Source organism: Telopea speciosissima, chromosome 2 (assembly GCF_018873765.1).
Source record: "Telopea speciosissima isolate NSW1024214 ecotype Mountain lineage chromosome 2, Tspe_v1, whole genome shotgun sequence".
NCBI lineage: Eukaryota > Viridiplantae > Streptophyta > Magnoliopsida > Proteales > Proteaceae > Telopea > Telopea speciosissima.
In genome coordinates this window covers 296,747-318,133 of record NC_057917.1, presented here as the reverse complement: position 1 = coordinate 318,133, position 21,387 = coordinate 296,747, and the positions used below count along the sequence as shown (strand labels likewise).

General features: G+C 40.5%; 1 protein-coding gene across 1 annotated transcript in view; it reads right to left on the bottom strand.

Moving 5' to 3' along the window:
* The window catches only part of LOC122651911 (ethanolamine-phosphate cytidylyltransferase), a 101,067-nt gene that overhangs the window by 30,633 nt on the left and 49,047 nt on the right, over positions 1-21,387 (bottom strand). The window contains exon 4 of the mRNA XM_043845482.1: positions 11,452-11,523. Coding sequence (XP_043701417.1) covers positions 11,452-11,523 — 72 coding nt within the window. The remainder of the gene's footprint in view (positions 1-11,451; positions 11,524-21,387) is intronic.

Genomic DNA, 21,387 nt, shown 5'->3' with positions numbered 1-21,387 from the left:
GATATGTGACTATAATATTGCTGGCATTCTCAAGCTAATCTGGAAAGTCTCCACCAAGCATGATTCTATCTGGGTTAATTGGGTTTACTCCTATCACCTTATGTAATGTCCCAAACCCAGACAGGGATCTAGGCACTACTCTCACAAGTGCCGACCCAAAAGTTTAAAATGTTGCATTAATAGTAATAAATAAATCCCAGTCTCGCTGATGCAGGGAGAAATTGGCTCAAAAGGTTCTCTTCCAGAAGCTGGTCCAAAGGCCAGCACCAGCCCAAGCCGCAGGCAGGTCCTTGCTGTCCCAACCTGGCCCTGCTGAGTTTATTTTATGTAGTTCATTTTGGGTCCATTTGGGTCTATTATTTTGGAACAGCTGCTGGAGAAGATTATTAGTATTCTTAGTGTCTTTTAGATTTCCAAGAGTTGATTAATTTTCTTAGTGTTTTCTAGAATTCCAATAGTTAGTTAATTTTCTGGGTTTATGTTTCCTATGTATTAGGGATGGGGTTCAATGTTTTGGGTTTAGTTTTCTATGTCTTGGGGGCAGATATCTATGTTTAAGATTTGTTATCTATGTCTGGTGAATTCCAAAAGGGTTTTGGAATTCTAAGGGTCTCTTTAATGTTATTTTGCTGTATTCAAGGTTTTTAATTCTACATAATGCAAGTCCGGCTGCTCTCAAAGGCAAACATGAATTGAAAACAAATTACTCTCTTTGAGAATTTTTTGCTTGTGAGACTCAAGTGGGATCAAGGTGGGACTCCTTCGATTGTGACCTCGGTGGGATTCCAACGGTTGGGCAACTAGTGGGACTCAAGGCTGCCACCTATATATCTTCAACTATCATCATCTCCATCATCCATTCCCTGCAGCCACCCTCCATCAACCTCCATCATACCTACCCATAACCCACTCAAACCAGATTCAGATCAGAACCCTCTTCCAGATTCGATCTTGGCTTGCTTACCCTCTTGGGTTTGCATCATTTGGCTAAGCTTCACCTGGCCCCATATTCTCACTGTCTAATTTTTACGCAAACTAATTTTAAGTTCAAGAAATTGTTTCCTGGACGGCCCACAAAGGAAAACTTCCCTCTACAGAACCCGTCTCTGACATGTAGCAAGTCAAATTGGACCCAAATTTTGTGGATAGGTAGGAATCAAGGTCTCTGCTAACATGTCATTATCATAGTTATCAAGGCGGGAAAGTGACCATGACGTTTTAGAGGGGCAAAATTCAAGGCAACACCGCCATGGCGGCAAGGCGCCCACCATGGCGCCCAAGGTGTCCAAGGCGACGCCTTGATAACTATGGTCATTATGCAATTAAACGCACGATATAGGGATTTATTTCTTTTAGTTATTTTGTAATTTCTTTTACTAGAGTAAGTTATTAGCGATTGGGAGATTGAGAGGAGTCAATTTCTGTTTTAGTTTTGGATAAGGATTAGGATTCTTTCAAGTCTTTAAATGCATGCTGTAACGAAGGATTCATAGATTGGAACTGAATGACGTCCTTAGAGTTTCATACGCTGTTGTGACCTGCGATTGGGTTCCTTCTTCCTTCCTGTTCGATCTGGATTGTCAGTTCCTCTTCCTTACATCAGAACTCTTCCCCTCCTCCTCTCTTGGTTTCTTCTGATTTTTTTCTTCCTCCGTTTTCTCCTTTATTTTAGCTTCTTAAACCTTATACTGTGTGCTCTATTTCTGGGTAACCTAACAGTCCTCACATCAGTTGATCGATCTCCTTGGTAAGCAAGCAGTTCATCCTGAGATTTTGGGTGAAGGAAACTCTTCCATTGGCGACCCAAAACCCTATATATTCTGGGATTAACAATTACTCTTTTATTTTAATAGTTTAAGTAGGAGATAGGCACTAGGATTGCTAAAATCTTATTTACTTAAATGATATTAGGCATAAATAAGTGTGTTTGTCCTGTGTCTGTCCTGGTTTCTAGCATAAGTAAGTGTCTGTCCTGCTTTCCCACTAAGTGAAACTCCTATTTGGTCCATTTGGACTTTGTTTTTGCAAAATCTGATAGTGCCGTTATGTTTAAATGGCCTAAAATAGGCTGAATACCAAGTTTCAGACCCAAACTAGGTCTAAAACCCACCGAGATGAGGCTTCGAGTCTAGAAAAAAAAAAGTGCACCAACTCCTCGACTCGACTCGGTTTTTTAAGGGTCCGAGTTGGCACCGAGACCAGAGTTTTCAAACCTTGCCAGATACTCCTTTCATTATATTTTATTGTGTATATATATATTTATATTGGTGCATCAGATCGGAAGCCGACGCCTTAATATATTCAGCCAATCACCTTTTGCATGGATCCTATTTTATGAGTACTTCTATTATTTTAGTATCTTAACCTACCGACGTTTTGCTAGGGCGTTCGCTGAAAGTAATGCACCGCATTGATGCCCGGATGCAGTGACAAGTAGGCAAGGGTTCTCGTACAGTAGACAAGAGCGAGTAAAAAAAGTGTAGGAGTCTAGAGTTGATAGATGTTATGAGGAAAAGGACTAATAGAAGTAGAGTTTAAGAGACTAGATGGAAGGGTAAGAAAGCTAAGGTGTTGGACGACTTTAAACATTGGTATACGGCAAATCAAAGTAATAGAAGTGGAATGGGCATAGTAGTGGACAAAGGGTCTAAAGAATTATGCGATGGATGTTAAAAGATTTGGAGATAGAATTATATCCATCAAGCTTGTGTTGGAGAAATAAGTCGTCAATATAATTAGCGCTTACGCACCCCAAGTAGGATTGGATGAAAGTAGTAAGTTACAATTTTGGGAACACATGGATGGATTAGTGCAAAATTTTAGTCAAGGAGAAAAGATTATTATAGGGGGTGATCTGAATGGACATATTGGGAGAGATCGTAGAGGATATGAACGCGTAAATGGAGGCTATGGATTTGGAGAGAGGAATGAGGAGGTGATCTCAATTTTAGACTTTGTGGTAGCTTATGATTTATCCATTGTGAATACTTTATTTGAAAGGAGAGGAGCATTTAGTTACCTTCAAAAGTGGTCATCATATCAGCCAAACAGATTTCTTCCTAACAAGAAAGTCCGACAGATTGTTTTGTAAAGACTGTAAGGTTATACTTGCGGAGAGCCTAACCACTCAACATAGATTGGTTGGTCTTGTATATGTGCCTCATTACACAAAATCGTAAGATAATGGAGCCTATTTGCCCTAAGATAAGGTGGGGGAGCTTAAAAGGAGATTCTTTGAATTCATTACTGATAAAGTGGGCAAACAGGAAAGTGGGACTTCGTGGGGGACACTAACACTATGTGGAACGAGATGACGACTTGTATTAAGAATGTTGCTAACGAGGTGCTAGGGGAATCAGAAGCTATACGTCATGCCCCTAGGGAGACTTGGTGGTGGGATGATCAGGTCCAAGTAGCCATTAAGACTAAGAAAGCTAGTTTTAAGACATGTCAAAGGACTAAAGAGGTAGAGGATAAAAGGTATAAATCTGCCAAAAACAAAGCTAAGAAGATTGTGTGGAAAGAGTAGAGATTCAACCATGTTTTCCTTTTTTTTTTTTTTATCGGTGGGTGAATAAAAAATTCAACACCAAAAGAGAAGAAAAAAAAAAACAAAACAGCAGCCCCAAAGAGGGGAAAGAAGGACAAAATTCAAAAGGCTAAACCCTCAACGTAAAGAGAGGGTTTCCTAGAGCAAGGAGAGGGGAAGGCCCCAAGAGACAACAATATGTCTATTCCTTGGGAATCAATACAAGTAGAGGAAACAAAGGGAAGCTAGGCTTTAATGTCAAAGGAAAAGGAGACCTAAATCTTCCGAAGAGGCCGAGAGTTGGAGGTCCATTTCCTAAGAATCCGCTCCATCCAAATTTGGTTGATGGCTGCATTAAAGGCAGGCTTACCCACGATGCCATAAATAGAAGAACCAGCAAATCTCTCTCTCCTCTCTTCTATTCTTCTTCCCTTTCTCTTCTTTATTTCTGTTTATTTATTCCAATGCTGTTACTCTGTTCTGGGCGACCTAACAATCCCCACATAAGTTGATAGATTCCCACCTGTGAGCAACAGCCGTTTCAACTGAAAATTTGAACGAAGGAAGCTTTTATCTGGGCGACTCAAACCCCCTAAATCTTGGCGTCCGAAGTCCTTTCCATCATGAGATTGCATCTCCGTTTCAGGTCTCAAACTAGCCTTACCGCCAGACCCAGTTTCAGTCATTAAATTATATTATTTTGCTTGATCTTTGGGATTCTGGTTGAATCGATTCCATAGCACACCAGGTTAGGTATCCCTGGCTGAAATTTCGAGTGGATTGGATAACTATTAGCAAAGATTCCTCATTTGAATCCAGTTTGGGTTCTCCGCTGGTTTTGCACGATACTAGGAAGAAGATGACTTAATGTTTCCACTTCCCTCTCCCACGATTCTTTTTATAATCTCAATTTCCAGTAGTACCCCCACCCTTGCATTGTATTCCCATTTAATTTCTATTTCTTTATTCTTCCAAAAGTACCCTTTCCTCATCAAACGTGCTATCCCACTTGCTGGTTTACTTTCTTTATTAAATTGGCTTCCATTAATTACAATACTGCCATCCCTTTAAAACCTTTCATTATTTACAGTTTTGCCAATGTCCTTATGAATCCTCAAGTTATTTACTATTAACTTGGATTTGAGTGTTTCCTTGCTTGGGTGGGCCCGTAAGCAACCCAATAAGGGTTATTCCAAACCGGGTTTGCATCACCAATAGAAATGCAAAACTACATAGAAATTTGTGGTCTATCTTGGCTAACCAAGCTGTTTAACAAGATTATGATCACAAAGAAAATGATAGATGAATGGAGGAGAATCATTGTGGTCCTGATTTACAAAAACAAAGGTGATATTCAGAGCTGCAATAACTATAGAGGTATAAAACTAATGAGTCATATGATGACGTTATGGGAGAGGATTATTGAAACCCACCTATGAAAAAAAACTACTATTTCGGAGAACCAATTTGGTATTATGGCAGGAAGATCTATGATGGAAGCTATTTTCTTACTTAGGAGACATATGGTCTTTATTGACCTAGAAAAAGCCTACGATAAGCGTCACAAGCATGGTATAAAATCTCGCGAAATATCGGCGATATATTGCCATATTTCGTGAATCTCGACATGTCCGAGATACGAAACACTTCCGAAACATAAAAATACAATATCTCGTCGATATATCGTGATATATCAACGATATATCGCGAGATCTCACGATATATCGCGAGATATTGTAAAAGTGACAAATAGTGTCACACTAAGGGCCTTATAATTCCATATTTCGCAGCTCTTGGTCGATATTTCAACCGAGAGCTGCTGAAAATCAAATTTTCTCTCTTCTCCCTCATTTTTTGCTTTTCTTCCTCCCTTCCAAGCCTCATCCAAGCATTGTTGAAGCTCCTTGTCGCCGGGAAGACGTCGGAGGGTCATCTAAGCTCATCATCCAAGCCTATTTTCATTATTTAAGGTAAATTATATTTCTCTAAAACTATTTTTTTAAAAAAAACTTTGTACAAATGTTGTTGGATGTTGATGATATTAATATATGTTAGACACCGGAGGCCGATCTACAGCCTCACGGTGTCGAAATTTTTTTCCCATATGTATTTATTTTATTTTTTTTCTGGTTTTAAAAATTCATTTTCCTACAACTAAAATAGGAAATAATTAGGGGTAATATGACTTACATGGTAATGAATTAAATATATGTTAGACACCAATGGCCGATCTACGGCTTCACAGTCGGATTTATTTTTCTGCTCTTAAATAATTCTTTTAATTTTCGAAAATTAAGAAAAATATATAAAAAATTAAAAAAACAGAAATAAATAAGGAAAAATATGAGTTTTAAGTTTAAAAAATAATGAAAAAATATGAACGTTATTTCTTTATGTTTTGAGATGCATTACATGTATATTATGTTTACTAATTTTTGGTTTTGTTGTGTTAGGTCAATACTTATATTAACATTATATATAACAAATTGGTTTTAATTATGTGAAAAATATAAGGGTTAGGGGAAAAATATTAAATAACTATACAAGTGTATTAGTAATCTAAAAGTGTCAATTGAAGTGCATCTACATTAAGTTTTTTAATTATTTGTGTTACTTACATTGCAGTAAACAAGTATCATTATGGCGGATCGTGATAGACAACGTGCGAAGGGCAAGCAAAAGGTGGGGCAAAGTAATCAACAAAGGGGGCGGAGGGAACAAAGAGAACAGAGGGAACAAGAGAGACCAGCCAGCCAGCATAGGGGTGACATTGCATGGTTACATGGTACTCCCATTGATGGGGATAAGAGAAAATCTATATGCAACTATTGTCACATGCAATTTATGGGAGGTGGGTCCAGTAGACTTAAACAACATCTGACTGGAGGATCTAAAGATGTTGTAGGTTGTCATATGGTCCCTACTGAAGTAGCCAGGGAGATTGGTGATAGTTTGAGGGGAAGAAAGAAGAGGAAGGCTAACAAGCAAAGGATAAGAAAACAACTTGAGGATACAGTGAGGAGTTCGATGGGAGGAGGAAGATGATACAATGATGATGATGATGATGATGATGATGATGATGATGATGATGATGATGATGATGACATTGCAGTACCTGATGACATACAAACAGCAGAGGAGGCTAGGGATTTTAGGCGGACTGTTTCAAGGAGTAGAGGAAGTTTTCAAGATGATCAGCAGAGACAAAGAGTAGGGGGTAGTGGAGGAGCGGCGCTTCGGAGGTCCTAGAACTTTGAATCCTTTTAAAAGATCACAAAGTGTGAGGGCAACCCCAACACCTCTACCAAGATCAGACCACCATCAACATCCGATCCTAAATTGCATAAGAAGAAAGGAAGCGATCAACCTAGAATCAAAGGAGCATGGAAGGGGATGAAGGGATTGGTTAAAGAATCAATAGCTAAGTGGATGCTATACCATACCATCCCAAAGAAACACCGTATAAGGCCCCCATTATGATACCATGATAGATACCATTGCAGAGGCTGGCCCAGGATTCAAGGGCCCCACCCCATATGAGGTAATGAATGTTTATCTACCTCAACAAAAGAGTGAGATTGATGAGTACATTAGTGAGATGAGGAATATGTGGGAGACATATGGGGTGACTATAATGGCGCCTACAAGAAAGTCCATCATCAATTTCATGGTTTATTGTGATGGGAGGACAGTGTTCCTCAACTGTGGATGCATCCAAAGAGATAAAGGATGCAAAACATATTTACTGATTGTTAAAGGAAGTAGTGAAAAAGATGTGGGTATTGAGAATGTTGTCCAGTTTGAACGACAATGGAAGTAACTTCAAGCTACGGTGAGAAGATGATGAACAATAGTAAGTACGCTCTTCTGACTCCTTGTCAGCCCATTGCATTGACTTAATACTAAAAGATATGGGAAAGTTAAAGTTGGTGAAGACTATGGTTGAAAGTGCAAGACAAATCACCAACTTTGTATACAACCACTCCTATCACTCAATCTATTGAGGAAAATGTGGGTGACTTGGTTAGGCTGGCATCACAAGATTTGCCACCAACTACATTGCTCTCAAAAGCATTGAGACAAAGAAGGCGGGAGAAGCATGTTTGCTTCGAGGAGTGGTTTGAATGGAAGGGTTCCAAGACGCAAATGGGAGAGAAGCCAAACAACGATGTCATCCGAGGACTTCTGACCAAACTAAGCAAAGTGGTGAAAGTTTTAGAGCCGAGTTAAAGTTCTACATGTGCGACTCGCTCAAGGGCCCAACCATGCCATCCTATATCATAGACTGATGAAAGATAGTGTCATAGTGTGGCTCCTCGCATCAAACACTTCTTAGATATCATAAATGCTCATGGAGAATCAACTTATGCATCCACCGAAAGGTGGTGAGTAAATTTGTTTTATGTTTACTAATTCATAGTATTATTATTTACTAATTACCTATGCATTTGACAATACCTCTATTCTATATGTCATATTTCAGCATACTACTTGAACCCTAAGTATCAATATAACAATAGGCTTGGGTTGGAAACTCAACTTATTGATGCTGTGAAACAAGTAGTGAAGAAGTTGGAGCCAGATGGTGCACTACAAGCAATTTGCAACAATGAAGTGAGTTCATTTGGAAACTCAACTTATTAATGCTTTCAAATAAGTAGTGAAGAAGTACTTACTAATTTTCCACATGGGTGTAGATCAAGGTATTTAGGGATGCATTGGGAAGTTTTGGAACTGAGGCTGCGATACAAGGCAGAGCACGTGGTGATGCTGGTAATTCTTTTAAGTTTTAAATTACATATGTATTGAAATTTGAAAGTTGAAAGTTGAAACAACATTTATGACACATGTCTTTTTTGTTGTAAACTTGTAATGCAGCTGAATTGTGGGTGTTGTATGGGGAATCGGCTGAAAACTTAAGAAGAATAGCAATTAAAGTCCTTGCCCAAACATGTTCTGCATCTGATTGTGAGAGGAACTGGAGTACCTTTGCACTCATCCACTCCAAGAGGCGCAATAAATTGGGGTCTCAACGTTTATCTGACATGGTGTATGTGCACTACAACTTGAGGCTGAAACTGCAACACATACGCATGGGACATGAGGGACAGAGGGGCACCATTGATCTAGCTGACATCTTTCAAGTTGACTCAGATGATGAGGACCCTATTGTGGATTGGGTGAGGGATAGAGGTGAGCCAGTGTTGGATGAGGAGGGAGGTAGGCCCGACCCATGATAGCCGAGATTGGTGCGATGTGGATGAGTATATGGGCGACGAGGGTCGGATACATGCGAGGAAGCCTCACCATACCATTCCACCACGTGGCAATGTTGCGATGATGAAGACTGGTCTAAGTCCTCAAATGATGATGATGGTGATGATGGTGATCTTGGTAGTGGTGATGGTGATCTTGGTGGTGGTAATCTTGGTGGTAGTGATGTTGGTGGTGGTGATGCTGGTGAAGAATTTGACGGCATGCGAGAGCGTTATGTGGTAGGCCAGGAGGCCCAGGATACGACACCTGTAGAGCCACCCGATTCACCGGAGAGACACAGTTTGATCATGCCACACAAGATACGGACCACGGAGCACGTGCCCCGCACCCCACCCTCGAGAGGCCCCTACATACATACAACAGAAGCGTAGGGGTCGACAAACACAGCTGCAACCTCGATCACATGGACATTGATAAGCTATCTAGCTGTTGGTGGTTTGAGTATGGGTGATAGGGAGGGAGGACCGACCGACATTGGCGTGCCCCATCTTTTGACACACATGCCACTCCATTGGCATCGGATTATGGTGCATCACAACCTTACGGTGGATATGGATATGGATCATCATCATATGGGCGGACTTTAGTGGGTAGGGACTATGACTACACCCCAGTCCAGGGACATATGGATCATCTTTTGTAGATAACATCTTTGCATACCCTAGCGGACCTAGCTACCAACCTCACCAACCATACATGCGGCCAATGCCATCGCCTCTGCGCCGGCGCCAACATCATATCACAATGGATCATCTTCTTCACGATCGGATCGATTGGTAACCCTAGTTTATATCCTAGGATAGATTACCACAATGTTGATGATTCCATTTACGTGACACTTTGGATGACTACACTCGTTTCTTCTCCGATTCTATACCGTGGTCCACATATGTCCTTCAAACAGAGAATGGACGTCAACTCCAGAGGCATGAGTGGGATTGATCCAGGGAGGCACAAGAACTACTATTAGCGATTTAGCACTTGTTAATTTGTAACTTAAGTTGTGATTTCATTAATCTATGTGTATTTAACTATTTATACATTAGGTCGGCGACCAGTATGTCAATCAAGGGTGCAAGCCCAAAACACCAATTTGAATTCACATTTTTACAATTTTATGGTTTAAATGTGTTTATTAAGCTTAAATAAGGCTGTCCATGAAGTTTCAGGCCTAGATATGGCCAAATACCCCCCGAGATGGACCCCCGAAATATTGCAGAAAAAATGCAATATTTCGGGCATATTTCGCGATATCTCGGATATTTCGGATATCTCGGTAGGCCCGAGATACCGATATATCGCGAGATATAGTACTATGATCACAAGAGAGTTAATCTAGCATATACTAGAGAAGAGAAGGGTGTCATGTAAATATGTGGACATAATTAAAGATATGTATGATGATGTAGTGACTAGCGTAAGAACTGGGGGGGGTTAAGGAAGTGAATTCCAAATTACAATTTTGGTTACATCTAGCCTTAAGCCATTATTTGTTTGCACTTATCATGGATGACTTAACCAGAGGCATACAAGATGAAGTTCCTCGGTGTATGCATTTTGGTGATGATATTGTCTTGGTGGATGAGACAAAAGCAGGGATTGACGCCAAATTGGAGTTAAGAAGATCAAACTTGGAATCAAAAGGCCTTAAGATAAGTAGAGCAAGGACGGAATATATGGTGTGTAACTTTAGCCACACTAAGACGGTTAATGAGGTGGTGAATATTGATGAGAGGGAGATTCCACAAAGTGATTATTTTAGATATCTGGGCTCAATCTTAAATAAAGAAGGTGATATAGAGGATGATGTTGCATAGAGGATTAAAATATGATGGATGAAGTGGAGAGGTGCATCCGGAGTGCTGTGTGATCGGCGTATTCCTTTAAAGCTTAAAAGAAAATTTTATAGGACTGTCATATGACCGACTATGATGTATGGTGCGGAATGTTGGGTAGTTATGAAGTGTCATATAGATAAAATAGGTGTAGCAGAGATGAGGATGTTGAGATGGATGTGTGGCAAAAATAGGAAGGATATAGTAAAGAATGACCATATTAGAGCTGAGTTGGAAGTAGCTCCGATTCATGATAAGATACGACTACGGAAGAGTCGTTTGAGGTGGCATGGCCATGTTCAACGGAGACCTTGGGATGCTCCAGCATGGAGGAATGATTTGATTCAGATTAAAGGAACTAAAAGAGCCAAGGGCAGGTCTAAATAACCATAGGAGATGCAGTAAGGAAAGACGTCATATCATATATGACTTCGAATAGAGCTAATTGGAGAGTAAGGATCCATGTGGCCGACCCTATTTTGTTGGCACTTGGGAGTTGGGACAAGGCTATGTTGTTGTTAAAATTCAAGTATTTGAATTCTGTCACAGATCAAGACTGCAAAGTTGAGTAACTCCAGTTTATTATGCAGCTAGCTCTGCCATATGGTCAACTTTTCATTGGTTCTTTAACCAAGGACAACATCGTTGGGAATGATTTAATGTAAGTACTTTTCAAATAAATAACTTCTCTTCATTCACTAAAAGTAAAAGCAGAGAATAATTGACAATGACAACAAATTACTATTACTAAGTAATAAAGATTGCATGAATACCCACAGTTTTTCAATGGAAATTGGGGGAAGAATATACCTCTACATGCCCGGCATGAAAAAGATCAAAAGCTCCATCTATGTAAATTATACGAGCATCAGGTCCTGGTCCCTGCAACAGTAAACACGAAACATATGGTAACAACTAAAAAGATAAATTGTTGGGAACATTGTTGTCAGATTCTGACATCAAAATGTTGATGCTCCGTAATTTTATAACTCAAGAACAGTGTTATATTAATATAACAAGAGAAGCTTCGAGTAACCACAAGGGGAACATAATATCAACCTGCAAATTTGACACATGTAATTATGTAGCTCTCATTATCAACATAAAAGGGCAGGGAGTAGAAAGAAGATAGACTTCTCTCTTTTCTGGGATCAGCAACAGTAAAAGATGGTACATTCACTCTTCAAGGACATAATTAAATCTGGAACACCAAAGAACTCCCAAAAACCTATACTAATGGGGTATTCTAATCACCTAAGGGATTAGGGTTAGAAAACCTCATGTGATCCAGGATCGTCAGAAATTGAAACCGAAATTCAGCAACTTCCCAAATAACATCCTTGGTTTAGAAACAAATAAAATAGCAAGTTATCAAACTTAGTAACTATCAAAATAGCAGCTAACAAATTTCATAGGTAGAAAATATAAACTGAAATTAAAATTAGAAGCAAGGTACAGAATTAGAAAGGAGCTGAAATATTAAGTCCAGCTTTAGTAACTATTGAAAAATAGCAAGTACGTAACAAGAAATAGCAAATCAAACTAAAAATAGAAACATTGAATAGATTTACTAACTGAGGAAATTAATGGTAAGTAAATCAGATTTAGAAACTAGTAGAAAAATAGAAAATAACGGTAGAAGTGGTGCTGTAACAGCATAAAGGGATAAGTAATGAACCGCTAATACACCTTATAGTTGATGGGAGAAGAAGATGGCAATATCAACACTAGAACCTGATCTAAAAACTTGATTGAATGAAGGAAAAGATAGAAGAAGAAGAAGGATATGAACAAAGAACAGAAACTGAGCACAGAGATGGCAGTATTGATTGAAAGAAACCAATGGATTAAAACCCAGTCATTGCTATTATTCAATAAATAGAAACAGTGAAATAACTCTTACCAACAATGGATTTGAAATTAGAGAACAGACCTGTAATAGTTGAAGAAGAAAAGAGTCACAGAAGTTGAATGAAGGATTTGTTAGGGCGCTCACCTAACTACGTAGAAGTTCTCTCACCAACTCGAACCTTGGTATCCCACCAAGGTTTCCCTACTGCATCCCACAGTAGAGCAGTTTTGAATCCCATAAAACATTGCTCCATCCCGCACAGAACTCAAAAACTCAAGACCAAATTATTTCTCAAATCAATAGTAGTGGATATGATCCCCAACTTTTTATTTATGGTAAAGTACACGTACCCCCCTGTAATGCACCCAATATTCCTCGTACCCCCCTAAGCGGCTCAATATTCCACGTACCACCCCTGCTTTACACCCCAAATGCCATTTAAGTCCACACCAAGTCTTAAATGCTCAAAAATGACCAAACTACCCTTTCTTCTATCTTTTCTAAAATTTGAAAAGACCTAATTGCCCTGACCTATTTGCTAAAATTTGAAAAGACTAAAATGCCCTCATCTTCCCCAAATCATCATCTTCTTTTACATACCCACCACCACCACCACCCACCACCCACCACCCACCACCACCACCACCACCACAAAGCAACCTAAACTAGGGTTTTGAAACCCGGCGCTACACCAAACGTTATTTGAAGACTTTCCCTCCAAATTTCTTACTCTAAAGATAGATAGAGAGATACCCAACTCGAATTGGAATCTGTGGCTCATCAGAAGTTTTCAAGTTCTTGAATCCCTTCGTTCTTTTCATCATCAAGTTTGATTCACTAATTCAATTCTCTTCTCTCTATAGAATTGAAGGTGAGGATCATGGCACCAAGGAAGACAAAAACTATGAAGATAGAAAAGTTCACATCTCTGAGACAGAAGAAAAAGAGCAAAACAGAGCATCGTTCTTGGTCTGATCTTCCAACTGAGATTCTAGAATATATAATCTCAGTTCTATATTTAAGTGATATAACAACTTTCCATTCAATCTACAAGAGATGGAGAACCATAGAATTTCCCCTAACTCAACAATTGAATTACAGAATCGCCTTAAGACAATTCCAAAATCCGGTTTTGTTTTCCGGTTTGGATTTGACCTCTGTAGGACGTCGGCCACTTGGACACCGGCAGTTTTTGCTCCTGTTGGACCTAACTCTCCCAATACACGACACTTTAGGTGACGAAGGTTTCATCACTGTGATGGATTTTCCGCTCCGTGATGGTTTTTTGGGGAAGAACCGGGGTCGAGGTGGCCGACCGTGCCGCCGGGACTTGCTATTGAGGTAACGGGATTTCTGTGGCTTTGGTCCGATGATTGACGTATTGGAGGTGAAATTCAAGGAGAATCTCTGAGACGTTGAGTTGGGATTGTGATTGGAGATGGAGTTAGGGTTAGAGTTTCCCTTCTGGGAGTCTTTGCGCTCGTTAAAGTAAAACGCGTTCCGATCAAACCATTCGAGTTCATCTTCTTCTCGTAGTTGAAATGATTCCACCAGAAAATCAGATGGAGCCTCCGGAGGATCTAGTTTATCCGGCTGCGGTTGTTGTAGATCTCCGATTAAGCTTTTGCAATCGATTTTTCGGTCACAGCCGCAAACTAACGTTTCGAGATCGACTTGCGGCATCAGACACAGATAGACAGAGAGAGCGAGAGAGAGAGAGAGAGGAGGTATTGAGAATTGAGACAAGAGGAAGAAGAGAAGAAGATATTTGAAATGATTGAGAGAATCCTAGGTTGCCCATCCATAGTGACCTGAATTAGAGTTTTGGAATCCTAGGTTGCACCAATTGGTGTAACGCCGGGTTTCAAAACCCTAGTTTAGGTTGCTTTGGTTGGTGGTGGTGGTGGTGGTGATGGTGGTGGTGGTGGTGGGTATGTAAAAGAAGATGATGATTTGGGGAAGATGAGGGCATTTTAGTCTTTTCAAATTTTAGCAAATAGGTCAGGGCAATTAGGTCTTTTCAAATTTTAGAAAAGATAGAAGAAAGGGTAGTTTGGTCATTTTATAGCATTTAATACTTGGAATGGACTTAAATGGCATTTGGGGTGTAAAGCAGGGGTGGTACGTGGAATATTGAGGGGTGGTACTTGGAATATTGAGCCGTTTAGGGGGGTACGAGGAATATTGGGTGCATTATAAGGGGGTACGTGTACTTTACCCTTTTATTTATAACTTCATGGAAACAAGCAAAATAGGAAACCCCTAAACAAAAATAGAAACTAAATTTAACTAAAAGGAAACAAAGGGCTGAAATAGAAACTTAAGAAAATAGAGACTTCTAAATAAAAGCTAAGCCTACTTTCTGATTCTGAAATTAGAAACTAGTACTAACTTGCTAAAATTGAATTTAGAAACTATCTAATCTCCTATTACAACCAAACTGGAATATAGAAACAAGGTAAACTAACATACCTAAACAAAAATAGGAACAAAGCTGTCCATATGCCTCCAAATCACTGTTCACATGAACAGTAACTCGGGTACTGTTAATGTAGTCCTAGATAGACAAAGGGTCTAGTAGGAGCCAAGTAACCAGGACCTTCCAAACTGCTGGTTGATTGGGCAGGTTTGAGATTTTTAGGTCAAAACTAGGGTTAGGTCTAGAGTAATGAGGGTAAGGTTTATATAGTAATGCTAGGCAGGTTTTTAGAAGTCTAATGAACTAGTTTAGTGAAGTTTGAATGAAAAATTTAAAATCAGAAATTAGGGTTTCGGGTTTTGGGTTTTGAGAAAGAAGGGGGTGATCGAATTTAGGGTTTGGATGTGGATTTAGGACTAAGGCTTTAGGTCGAGTGTAAGGAATAATGAGTGGGGGCTGTGATCCAATTTTGGTTGGATTCTGATGAGGGAATAAGGCCGGACAGGAAGTTTAGGGTTTAAGGGTTTAATGGGAATCGATGGGTTTTAATGAAGGGGTGACATTTAGGATCAATTGGCTTAGGATAAGGATTAGAAGAAGAATGTTGAATGCTGAAACAGTAAACCACTTACTTGTAATTGAATATCTTCAATGGCAGCAGCTTTGAAGATAGAAGATAGCTTCTCCCAATCTACAAGAAGCAGATGAGTAGAAGATCCTCCCGGTCTACAAGACGCAAGGAGTCAACGGACAACGGGAGATCCACCAGTCCCTTCACCTTGATATTACTCACAAGGCACACTCACAATGAGCAAAGGCAGCAGCAACAATGGCAGCAAGCAGAAAACGATTTTTTTAAAGTCTGAATTGTGGGAGCCTCCCACGATTTATTTATTTATAATATGGCCATAGACCCAAATCCTATTACAAATATAAATCACCCTCTCTACATAATTCGTGTAGGGGTGGGACAACTTAAATTAAAAGCTAAAATCTTAAAAGATTCCCTAACTACCAATAGGAAATAAGCACCTAACAACCAATAAGAATTAGTCACTTAAATTGGACCATGGTCTGAAACGGTTCAGTTTAAGTTTACAATTAACTAAAAAAACTATGGAAAATAACTAAGACTGAAATAAACTAAGGCTCCAAACACTAGGCCCTAATCTTAGGGCTTCTTCTTCTTCTTGCGGAAGCTTGGATCTGCATCAACTGTTCATGTGAACAGTAACTTCTTTTTTTGTTTTTTCTTAGTGTCTTATCTTTTTCATGCTTCTCTCTGGGCTGGTGCTGCCTTAGGTGATGCTCCATTGAACCAACAAAACTTGCCACATCGTCAGACCAGGCTGCCTCTCACAGCAGTCGAATCCCACAACCTTGCTAAGCTGGTTTTGGGGCTTGTTCATGCGGGTACATATGGACTTGTGATCTACATCAGCGCTCCCCATCTTGGAAAAAACTCGTCCACAAGTTTGGTAAAGTTGTCAAATCAGATTTGTACAATCAACCTTCAATAGGAAGTAGAATTCAGCAACAATCAACTCCATCTGCCATCCTTTGATGGCTCTGATACCAAATAATGCAAAAGTCGACCTCAAACCAGGGAAACCAGTGGGAGATCAATTGCAGCCAGAATCAGCACAATAAGGATGAACAAATTGAATAACTGAAACTTTTATTGCTTTTTTTTTCTGTTTACATTTTTTCTGTTTACATATGAAAGAAGAACATAAAAAAAAAGAAGACAAAAGGGATATAGATAGATGAAGGGGGGATAGGGATAGGAGGGGGTAGGCTATCTCAGCCTTGGGTCTCTCACCCACAGCTATCTCAGCTGTTGAACACAAGATTTCTCAGACCAAACACTTGCAAGCAAGAAATAGAAATTCCATTAATCAAGTCTGAATTCAAGTACAACTGATGGGACTTATTTATAGTTTGGCCTAAGCTTCACAAAATAGAAAGTCTAAAAAATAGAAACCTAAGGAAAATAGAAACTTGTTGAGTTATGTAACCCGCTAAGGGTATTTTTGGTTTTTTTTCTTTTTTATTTCCCTCGTATTATCATAGTCGACTGTACAGGGATATTCTTGTAATTCTGCCTTACTATTAAAAGATATAAATGAAGGGGCTGGGTGAACAAACAACTCACTTAAGCCATTCTCCTATTTCCTGTTTAGCTAACATGGTATCAGAGGTAAACCATAAAGCTCTATTCTGACCCAAGTCCAAAAACCCCCTTCTTCCTTCCATCGTTTCCTCTTCTTCCCTCCTTCCTTCGATCTTCTTTCTCCTCTTCTTCTTGGTTCTTCTCCTTCACTTTAGGACAGCACTAATGAGGTGATCTTACAATCTAGTTGCTGCCCTCAAACCCACCTCATCTTCTCCATGCCATAAAACCTATTTCTGGCTGATAGTTGCTGCTATTCCTTTTTGCGATTTTGAAGCTCTCCAAGTTTTGAAGATTCAGCCTCGATTCCTTTGTAGGTTGATCTTCCACAGATTGGGGCTTCCTCTGCAACCTAACCAGCAACTATCCCCTTTTTTCATTCCTCCTTTGCAGTCCCTAACTTCCAATCGATCTTATTTCTCAGTTTTTTATCTAAAACCCCAACTCCAATCGATTTCTTTGGGTAAGGACTGCTGGGCTACCTGTTGTAGCTGCTTCTTTGGAGCTGTCTATTACCATTGAGAGGTTCCTTCAACCTCAGTTTCAGCTCCTATTTCTGCAACTTTTTTGGAGTTCCAATTTTCTCCTGTCTTGAGATCGATTTCCTTTCATATCGATCTCAAGGTTGCTGGTTCTGCTTGGCTGGTTACATCGGGCCATTACTTGTTCCCTTCATTGTTTGGCGGCACCAATGACAGGCTCAGACTCCTCTTCTGCAACCTCGGGCTTGATGGACAGTCCCGGATAGAATTCCTTCCCCTTGCTGCTCCTATCAAGCTCGATGGTACCAATTACCTCAAGTGGTCTCGGACTACCTACTTGACCATTGCTGGTTGTGGCCTTACTGGCCATATCCTTGGGACTAACCCCATGCCGGCTGAAATTGGTTCTCTGCAAGAGAAGCGGATGTCACATGATGCTATGGTGATGTCTTATTTGATCCACTCTATGCAACCAGATCTGTCCAACAATATCTTACTTCTGGAGACAGCTCATCAAATCTGGAGTGCCGCCAAGGAGACTTATGGATGCATTGGGAATGATGCTCAGGTGTATGAGATTCGCAAGAAGGCTCATGCCACTACTCGGAAGGAGCCGTCTGTTTCGGCGTACTATGCTGCCCTCAAAAGCTGTGGCAGCAATTGGATCATTACTCCGACTATCAGCCCTCTACACCTGCTAATATTGCTGCCTACCATAAACATATCGACAAGATCCATGTCTACGACTTCTTGGCAGGTCTGAATATGGAGTATGAACCTATTCGAGTGCAAGCGCTGAGTCGCTTTCCTTTCCCTACACTAGAGCAGTCATTTGCTTTGGTTCATACAGAGGAGACTCGTCGGGCTGCGATGTTACATGCTCATACTTTTGATAGGATGTTACATGCTCATACTTTTGATAGGTCTTCCCTACAGACCACCTCCAGCCCCACTTCCATTACCATTACTGATGGTGGTAATGCTGCCTCCAAGGAGCCTGTCAAGTGTGAACACTGCAACAAGCCTTATCACACCAAGGCTCAATGCTGGAAGTTACATGGGAAGCCTGCTGATTTTGAAGCCAAACGGGGTCGTGTGAAGTCCAAACCCAAGGCAAATCTTACAGAGTCTTCTGCTGTTGCTGCTGCCCCTTCTACTGACATTAGGCTTACTCAGGATGAACTCCTGGCTTTCCGTCGCATGCCACAGGCCTCTTCCGCTGCACCTACCACGGCATCTGCACCTGTTGCCCCTTCTGGTTCTCACATTGCTTCAGGTATTCCAGTCAGTAGTCATTGTGCATTGTCTGTCTCAGTTCCTTGGATTATAGACTCCGGTGCCACTGACCACATGACTGGTTCTTCCCATGTGTTTCACCAGTATTCTCCCTGTTTTGGCAAAGATAATGTTCGAGTGGAAAATGGTTCTCTTTCCCCCATTAATGGAAAGGGTTCCATTCGCTGCTCTCCTACCCTTACATTAAATTATGATTTGCATGTTCATTCATTTTCTACCAATCTTCTTTCCATTAGTAGTCTAACCAAAGATTTGAACTGCAAAATAACTTTCTTTCCCTCTCATTGTGTTATACATGATCTGGTGAAAGGAACACAATTGGGGGTGGTAAGGTACATGGTGGTCTCTACATACTTGACACGGGTAAGATTTGTCCACCATCAGCTTCATCTCAGCCTCATCAGTTATATTCAACCGCTACTTCGGATCTCCATCTATGGCATTGTCAGCTTGGTCACCCTCCTCTTCGAACTTTAGCTTTTTTGTTTCCTCAGTTAGTTAAAGATTGTAAAAAGGATGAGTTTTTATGTGAAGCCTATGTTTTGGCTAAACAGACTCATTCCACTTACTCTCCATTAAATAAAAGAAGTACTTGTCCCTTTGCTTTAGTTCATACTGATGTGTGGGGCCCTGCCCATTGTGTTTCTATTTCTAGCCATAGATGGTTTGTTTCTTTTATTGACTGCTTTACTAAGACCACTTGGGCGTATATGATGCAGCACAAGAGTGAAGTTTTTCGATGTTTTTAGCTATTTCATCGTATGGGTCAGACCCAATTCAATGCCACATTAAAAATTTTGCGGAGTGATAATGGCAGGGAATACATGGAAGGCCAGTTCCAAAATTATTTGGCTGAAAATGTCATCCTTCATTAGACCAGTTGTATAGACACACCGGCCCAAAATGGAGTGGCTGAAAGAAAAATATCGGCCCCTTCTGGAAGTGGCTCGGGCAATTATGTTTGCACAGCAAGTTCCTTCTCCATATTGGAGTGATGCCATCCTCACTGTTGCCTACCTCATTAACCGCATACATACCCCTGTTCTTGATGGTCGTGCCCCTGTTGACCTTCTCCAAGGTTCTTCTTCTTTTGTGGTTTCCCCGAAAATATTTGGTTGTGTTTGCTATGCTCGCAACCATCATCTTCATGGCAAGCTCGATCCTAAGAGTATTAGGTGTATCTTTTTAGGCTACTCCGCTACCCAAAAAGGATACAAGTGTTACCACCCTCCATCTCGGTGTACATTTGTTACCATGGACATTGTCTTCCATGAATCCCTGGCATATTATTCCCAGCCACCTCTTTAGGGGAAGCATGATCCAGTGTTTGAAGATGTGTCTGCTCTTCTACCGGCTCCTATTCAGGGGGAGCCTGAGCCTTCTTCTTCAAAACCTCCAATGTCAGCCTCCATTCCCATTCAGGGGGAGCGTAGACCTGTGAGTCAGATTCCTGTTGATAAAGTCTATACCAGGAAGCATAACGAGCAAGTTGAGACTACCACTACTGTACCACTTCTCCAACAGTCAAAACTTGATCCAGATCCAGACACTGCTACATTACCTGGTAAGGATCCCTCTCTTGGTTTACCTATTGCTACCCGTAAAGGCATTAGATCTTGCACCCAACATCCCATCTCCAATTTTGTTTCCTATGATGGTTTGTTTCCTTCCTATCGTGCATTTGTCCTCTCTTTCCTCTGTTTCTATTCCTAAAAAATGGCAGGAGGCAATTGCATATCCAAAGTAGAAAGCAGACATGATGGAAGAGATGACGGCCTTATCTAAAAATGAGACATGGGAGCTGGTAGTTCTTCCTTCGGAAAAGAAACCAACGGGTTGTAAATGGGTGTTTGTTGTCAAGCAGAAGCCGGATGGAACAGTGGACAGATATAAGGCTAGACTTGTGGCCAAGGGCTTTACTCAGACCTATGGGATTGACTATCAGGACACGTTTGCCACAGTTGCAAAGTTGAATACTTTTCGGGTTTTACTGTCATATGCTGTCAATCTAGGGTGGGATTTGCAGCAATTGGATGTGAAAAATGCATTCCTTTATGGAGAACTGGAGGAGGTTGTTTATATGGAGGTTCCTCCAGATTTTTCTTGTGACAAGATTCATGAGAAGGTTTACAGGCTGAAGAGGGCATTATATGGGCTGAAACAATTTCCTAGAGCTTGGTTTGGTAGGTTCCACAAGGCAATGATCTCTGTCGGATACAAACAGAGTAATGCTGATCACACCTTGTTCATCGAGCAAAATGGGGATGGTCACTCTTCTTATAGTCTATGTCGATGACATAGTTGTAACTGATAATGATTCAGATGAAATTTCCCACCTGAAGACCTTCTTAGGACGAGAATTTGAAATAAAAGATCTAGGACAGCTTAAGTACTTCCTTGGGATTGAAGTTGCCCGTTCTCCCAAAGGAAGTATGTTCTAGACCTACTCTCAGAGACTGGTTTGATAGGGTGTCATCCATATGACACTCCTTTGGAAGCTCCTACTAGTCTGCAAGATAAGGAT